Source organism: Myotis davidii, unplaced genomic scaffold (genome assembly GCF_000327345.1).
Source record: "Myotis davidii unplaced genomic scaffold, ASM32734v1 scaffold169, whole genome shotgun sequence".
Classification (NCBI taxonomy): domain Eukaryota; kingdom Metazoa; phylum Chordata; class Mammalia; order Chiroptera; family Vespertilionidae; genus Myotis; species Myotis davidii.
Window position 1 is genome coordinate 1,268,524 of NW_006383005.1, and position 7,229 is coordinate 1,275,752.

The 7,229-nt window shown below is 39.8% G+C and overlaps 1 protein-coding gene across 1 annotated transcript in view; it reads left to right on the plus strand.

Moving 5' to 3' along the window:
- The window catches only part of PGM2L1 (phosphoglucomutase 2-like 1), a 36,945-nt gene that overhangs the window by 10,242 nt on the left and 19,474 nt on the right, over window positions 1-7,229 (plus strand). Inside the window, exons 2-3 of the mRNA XM_015557475.1 lie at window positions 3,354-3,521; window positions 6,389-6,495. Of these exons, the coding sequence (XP_015412961.1) occupies window positions 3,354-3,521; window positions 6,389-6,495 (275 nt within the window). The remainder of the gene's footprint in view (window positions 1-3,353; window positions 3,522-6,388; window positions 6,496-7,229) is intronic.

A 7,229-nucleotide genomic window follows, 5' to 3' on the forward strand; every position in this document is an offset into this window, starting at 1 on the left:
AACACCTCTGAGAGAAAGTTGCCCTCGAGTTCCCACCAATGCCAAAGAGTCCAGTTTCTCCCCGTATGAGTCCTGGGGCCCCAGAGACTTCCCAGAACGGAGTCCTGAGCAGTCGGGAGCCTGTGACTCCCTCCCGATTCAAAAAGACAGCCGCGTCCTCAGGTGCCAGCCCCTTTCCGCGCGCGCGAGCCTCCGTACCTCTGCACTTTACTTCCGCAGCTCCTCTGGCTCTCAGTGTGCTTTTCTTTCCTTCTAGTTGTAGAATTTACACTCAGCCAGCCTTCCTGTAGTTCTGGATGATGTCCGTTTTGTCTTTTTGTTGTATTTTTCAATTGTGGGAGGCAGCAATTTCCCGGTGTTTATCTATGCCGCCATCTTAGTTTCTCCTCCTGACTGCTAGTTCTTAAGAGCAATAGGAATTCAGTCAGGAAGACCTTATGTAAAACATAGAATTTGAGTTTTATGGGTAAGTAGGATAGGAATAAACTATGGCTATAAAGGCAGAAAACTTAAGGTGGGAGGTATAAAAAAATGGAAAATGAAACTGATCAGGGAAATGAGACTGAACAGGGGCATGTAAGAATAATGAAGAGATTTTAAAAAACTAAAATATAGCACATGTTTTTGAACTGCTGAGGTGGTTAAGAATAGATGATAGGCCCTAGCTGGTTTGGCTCAGTGGATAGAGCATTAGCCTGCGGACTCAAGGGTCCCAGGTTCAATTCCGGTCAAGGGCATGTACCTTGGTTGTGGGCATATCCCCAGTAGGGGGTGTGCAAGAGGCAGCTGATCGATGTTTCTCTCATCAATGTTTCTAACTCTCTATCCCTCTCCCTTCCTCTGTAAAAAATCAATAAAATATATTTTATAAAAAGAATAGATAATAGAAAACTAGTATTTTTTGAGTGATCATATGCCAGACATAGTACTAAATGCTTCCATGTTAAAAAAATCTTTTAATCTTAACTCCCAAGGATTGGTTGAGGTAGTTATTCCCATTTTTTAAACTATACACAAACTCAGGCTCAGAGAAATGAAGAAAGTATTTTAATCCAAAATGGGTTTGAGTCCTGACCAGTGCTGTTAAATGGTTATAGCATTGGTCTGTACACCTAAGTGTCAAGGGTTCAATTCCTGGTCAAAGTAGGTTCCTGGGTTGCAGGTTCTATCTCCAGCTGGTCTGGGTACGTATGGGGGGCAACCAATCGATGTGTCTCTCTCATATCTCCCTTCCCCTTCCCCTCTCCCCTCCCTTCCTTCCACTTCCCTCTCCCACAAAAAATCAAAATTGATGGAAAAAATATCCTCGGGTGAGAATTAACAACAAAAAATGTGGTTTAGACTTTTCTGCCCTTTAGGATCTGGCCCCACCCTTCCTAACCTTTACATTTGGTATAACTGGTATTGGACACTATTGTTGGTTCTTGGATGATTAATCTGGCTGCAGTATGTAATTAGGATAGGATGGATTGGAGTTGTGGAGGGTAGCCTGGAGACTCTTCTAGAAATATGGATATCATAGTTTTACATTAGGATACTTATAGAGCCTTTTAAGAAAACTAAGGAAGAAGTAATGGGACCTATTAATAAATTGATTTCTCTCTTTTTAAAAATACAGAGAATGATAAACAGTTCCCATTTTGTTAAATCATAAAATTTTGCTAAATTTGAATCAGATCTTCTTTTTAAAGAAATAAGCAAATTACAGATTCAGTTTAATTTCCCATATTCACTTCCTGACCCTATTTTCTCCCTTTTCTCCTTTCCCCAAAGTAACCAAGGCATATCTAGGAATTTTAGGTTTTTATCTAAATTTCCTGTTTGGTTAAAAAATCGTTTTGTTTTTCACTTAATCAAATAAAGATAACCCTGGGAGTTAAACAGCTCCTTTAAAAGAAATCACAGTTAAAATTATTTCAATGCCTGAAAACACTCAACAAAAGTAACGTATTATATATCTTATCAATCCTATATAATAAAAGGCTAATCTGCAAATTGTCCCCTCAGGAGTTCAACCAGGAGACCAGGTTCGATTGCTCCCTATGACGTACACTGACCACCATGGGGCAGTGCGGAACATGGTTGGCTACCAGTGGTGGTGGCAGGGCACTGAGGGAGCGAGGGAAAAAGGAGGTGGGGAGGCTAGGAGGTGGGGAAACGTGTGGTGGTGGCACGCAGGCAGTGAGGGAAGGAGGAGGCAGGGAGGTGGGGAACCTGATCGGCCCTGATCACCGGCCAGGTCTAGGGACCCTACCTGTGCATGAATTTTGTACACCGGGCCTCTAATGTCAGGGCCAGCCTGACAGGTTAAGCTGGGCTGAGGTAGGGAGGTGGGAATTGAGAAAAGAAACAAAGACAGGAAAGCGGGATCGGGAGGACTACAGCTCAATCGAGGAACTGCAGCAAGTTTATTAACCACACAATGCTATTTATCCACAAGACACTGAATAGGAGGTCTGTCAAGAGGAATGTATTCTTTGTTCCTCTTAATCTCTAAGGGAGGGACACCACAGCGGGGGTGGTGGGAGCCTCTCCCGCCTCCACGGCAGCACTAAGGATGTCTGACTGCCAGCTTAGGCCTGCTCCTCATGAGTTAGACATCCCCCACCCCTCGGAGGACTGCGAGAGGGCACAGGCCGGGCTGAGGGGCACCACCCCCTCAAGTGCACGAATGTCGTGCACCAAGCCTCTAGTATATATATATATATATAAAAGGCTAAGTGACCTACCATCTGTCCATCTGACCATTTGACCGACTGACCAGCCAGTACATATGACGTGCACTGGCAATTTAAAAATAAATATTGACTCAACGCATGCACAATATATATAAAGCTCTCGCTGGTGCCAATCACACACAACATATGTATATGAAAACCAGCTATTGGCACTTTATTGTTGTTATATCATGTTCTTGTTTATTAATCAATTTGTCAATCATTGTTTTTATCAATTTTTAAAATTAGGTTTTTGTATTATTGACTTAAAGGAATTCTTTATATATTTTGGATGCATATCTTTTATAAAATAACTAGAGGCCCGGTGCACAAAAAATTGTACACTCGGGGGGGAGGGGGGTCCCTCAGTCCGGCCTGTGCCCTCTTGCAGTATGGGACCCCTCGGGAGATAACGATCTGCTGGCTTAGGCCTGCTCCCGGGTGGCAGAGGGCAGGCCCAGTCCCTAGGTGCAGCCCCTGGTCGGGCTCAGAGCAGGGCTGATTGGGGAGTTGGGGTGCCGCCCCCTGTCATGCACAGAGCAGGGCAGATCAGGAGGTTGCGATGCCACCCCTAGTGCACATATTAGGACTCTCTGCTTGTGATCCTGATTAAGTTTTAATACTTCTTTTTTATAGAATCCCAAAACAAAAGAGCAAATTGAAAATCTGTTACGAAATGGAATGAATAAGGAACTGCGGGATCGTCTTTGTTGCCGAATGACTTTTGGAACTGCAGGACTTCGTTCTGCTATGGGGGCAGGATTTTGTTATATTAATGACCTTACAGTAATACAATCAACACAGGTAAGTCTGTACACTTTTTATCGCTCAGTGTTTTTTACCGTATAAATTAGGTAGTGCCTTTCTAAAAAAAAACACACCAAAACCTTCATATCCAGGAAGATACTCTCTTGTAGGTAAATAAAAAAAGAACAAATTCTGATATTTGATTTATCTTAGAAGGCATTTCTGTATCTTCAAGGTCAAAGACTAAATTTCTCAGTAGGAGTTATTTTGGTTGTCATTGTCACCTTCTTGACAGTGTTACTTTGCATTTGTCTTAAATCGGTGAAATCTTTTGGTTAGCTTTTGTCTTGTGATTTAGCAAGGCTTAAAATGGTCAAAATTCTTTTCTCTAGAGCCATAAGGCAAGAAACAATTTCTTTTGGCTCTTCTAACAAATGAATATTGACATTTCCTATTTAGATTACCCATTTTGGCATATGGCCATTGATACAGGTTAATCAGAGTATTTGGAAAATTTAGTTGAAAATATTTCCCTTGGTTCTTCATATCCATTTAAGAGTTCTTTAAGACAGTGTATGACATGATGCCATTTATTTTATTTCTCCCCATTTTATGCAACTTATTTTGGAAACAAGAAACTAATTACTTTTCTTTCCAGTGAATCATTATCATTGCTTCAAGGAACTATACTTGCTTGAAGGCCAAAATGATTTGGCATATACTAAAAGTAGATCTGGATTAGAGAAATGTTCAGTAGTCATAATTCTAATTGACCCTGGCAAACAGAAAATCATCTTTAGCCTTGTTCTGAGGGAATGCTCTAAAGCCAAGGGCTAATGCAGGGGGTGGGGATGAAGGGATGACAACATACATACCACCTCCCCACCCCCATCTCCTCATCTACAGATGCTTCAGTTCAATCTTTTTTATATATTGGGTTTCCTCGTAAGCTTTCATTGTAAATGAAGATCCCTTGACTTAACAAAATGGGGTGGAGGAGCTGTTTGAAAAACAATTTCTATAGAAATGCAAATTTTTCCTGGAGTTGAGTGTGAAGTAGAAAAGTCAGATGGAATCTGATTCTTCAGCCTTAGCCCTTTTCAGAATCTAGGTAGAGGGGGAGAAGATAAAATGGATTTTTATGCCAGAGAATAATAGAATAATATGAGGTTCTGTGAGGTTTTAGGATAGATCATTAGAAATAAATAAGTGGGTGAAACTAGCCAATTTGGGTGTGCATGTGCACACACACACCCACACAGAGAAAGTAAGTCAGGAAGAATAATTATTCTTTTTTTTTAAGATTTTTAAATTGATTTTTAAAGAGAGAGAGGAAAAGAGATGGAGAGAGAGAGAAACATTGATGTGAGAGCAAAGCATTGATCGGCTGCTCCTGCACGCCCCCTACCAGGGATCGAGCCTGCAACTCAGGCACGTGCCCTGAACCAGAATCAAATCAGCAACCTTTCAGTGCATGGGACGATGCCCAATCAGCTGAGCCACACTGTCCAGGGCAAGAATAATTATTCTTTTTTTAAATACATATATTTTTTTATTTCAAAGAAAGAAGGGAGAAGGAAAGAGAGAAACATCAATGATGAGAGAGAATCATCAATTGGCTGCCTCCTGCATGCCCCCTACTGGAGATCGAGCCTATGACCTGAGCATGTGCCCTAACCAGGAATTGAACCATGACCTCCTGGTTCATAGGTCGATGCTCAACCAGTGAGCTATCATGGGCAGAATAATTATTCTTGAAAGAGCCCTGGAAGAAGAGTCCAGAAGCCACTGGGGCCTCATTTGGTGCTCCCACATAGTTACAACAGTGCCTTCCTGTGGTAGGTCTTTAATTAACTGTGTATAACTTAGTTTTAGTTGAATGAATGGCCTTGGGCAAGTCATTAAATGGAGCATCAATCTTATTCTGCTTCCTTTTTGAAGAGATGTTAAAAGACAGACAAAAATAGAAGTGGTATCAGCATTTCTCTTTTCAGGGTTGTAAGGATTGAGTGTGGCAATGTTTGTGAAAGTAGTTTTAAAGAACTTGTAACAATATGAAATACTAGAGGCCTGGTGCATGAATTCATGCATGGGTGGGGTCCGGCTGGCTCACCCCAATCAGGGCCAATCGGGGGCAGGACCGGCTGCGGGGAGGGGCCCCAGGGCAGTTGGCAGGCCAGCCCCACCCCCTGGTCAAACTCTGGTCGAACTCTTGGTCAAGGGGACAATTTGCATATTACCCTTTTATTATATAGGATTATTTTTAGAAATGAAAGTGTTTATGTTAGCAAATCATAAGATAGTTAAATGGTTTTAGCTATTTTCATGATGTTTTCAATATTAAATACTTCATCTTTTTGTCACCCTTGACTATTAATAGTCCTAGTTTATAGGATTTTCTTTTCTGTGGGATTTTAAGACCAAGGAATTACAAATGGGATAAGCCATTTTAAGAAATGTTCTAATGAAGGTTTGTGTTGTTGATTAAAAATGTGTCATAAATAAGTGAAATCTTTTGATTAGCTTTCATCTTGTGATTTAGAAAGGCCTAAAATGGTCAAAATTTTGTTCTCTAAGCCTTAAGGCAAGAAACAATTTCTTTTGGCCCTTCTAACAATATTTTTAGCATGTCCCATATTTTTCCCCCTTTGTGTTTTATGTAACGTATTGGGTTTAATATTTACAATTAAGTAAATTAAGATAATTTTTGTGGTATTAAATGTTTCTGGAACTCCGGGAAATAAATGTTTGACATCTCACCTTTGAGGATTGAACAGTATTGTTTCCACAATGGGGCATAAAGGCAGAAGCCAGATTGCCAGGAGCCCATAAACTGCACACTGCACATAAAAACAATAGGTTTTAAATCCTAGAAAAATGCAGGCATTAGTCAGGAGCTAATGTTTTGTGTTTATCTGCTTCAGGGGATGTACAAATACCTGGAGAGATGTTTCTCAGACTTCAAGCAGAGAGGCGTTGTCGTCGGGTATGATACCCGGGGGCAAGTAACTAGCAGCTGCAGCAGCCAGAGGTACAGTGTTCATTGTTTCAGAGATTAATATGGATTAGGGGGAAAAAAACTTAATTTTTCCCACCAGTAGCAGGATATCTGAATGAGGAAACTGTCAATAAGAAATGTGATCATATGCTAATATCTATTTTAGAGCTGAAATAGAAGCATTTCAAAGATAAGCTTTAGCTTTTACAGAAAGGAGCAACATTTAAAAATATTTAGAGTTAGTATTTAGAACGGCATCATGCTTATTTTATGATTTTCTATTTTGACCAAGGCACTGGGTAGGAATAATGATGTAGCTTATATTTTCTCATTGTAGTCCCATTTGAATACTTTTAGGGTATTTTTACACATAGATAATCATGATATCTTATTTTTTCAGGGGGTAATTATGCATATTGTGTTTATTAAAGTCTCTTATTTCACTTTTCTCTGTTTTTTTTTTACTTTTTTTTGTTTTATTTCTTAGTAAAAGAGCCATCAAAAGATAAATGAGAAAAAAGAAATTAAGATGTCAATTCTCTTTATTGTTAAGCTCCTTTTTAAAAAAATCTCATTTATCTAACCTTTTTAAGTTAGAGCATGAAGCTTAAATAACCAGCGATTATAGGAATTGGTTATATTAGGATACCATATATTCAGAATAATTGTAATAGGAAATATTTATTATGGAAGTTAGGTTTCTAGAAAGTATGGTAAGACTAAGTGACTAATGTTTTTTTCTCTCTTTTTTTAGGCTTGCTAAATAA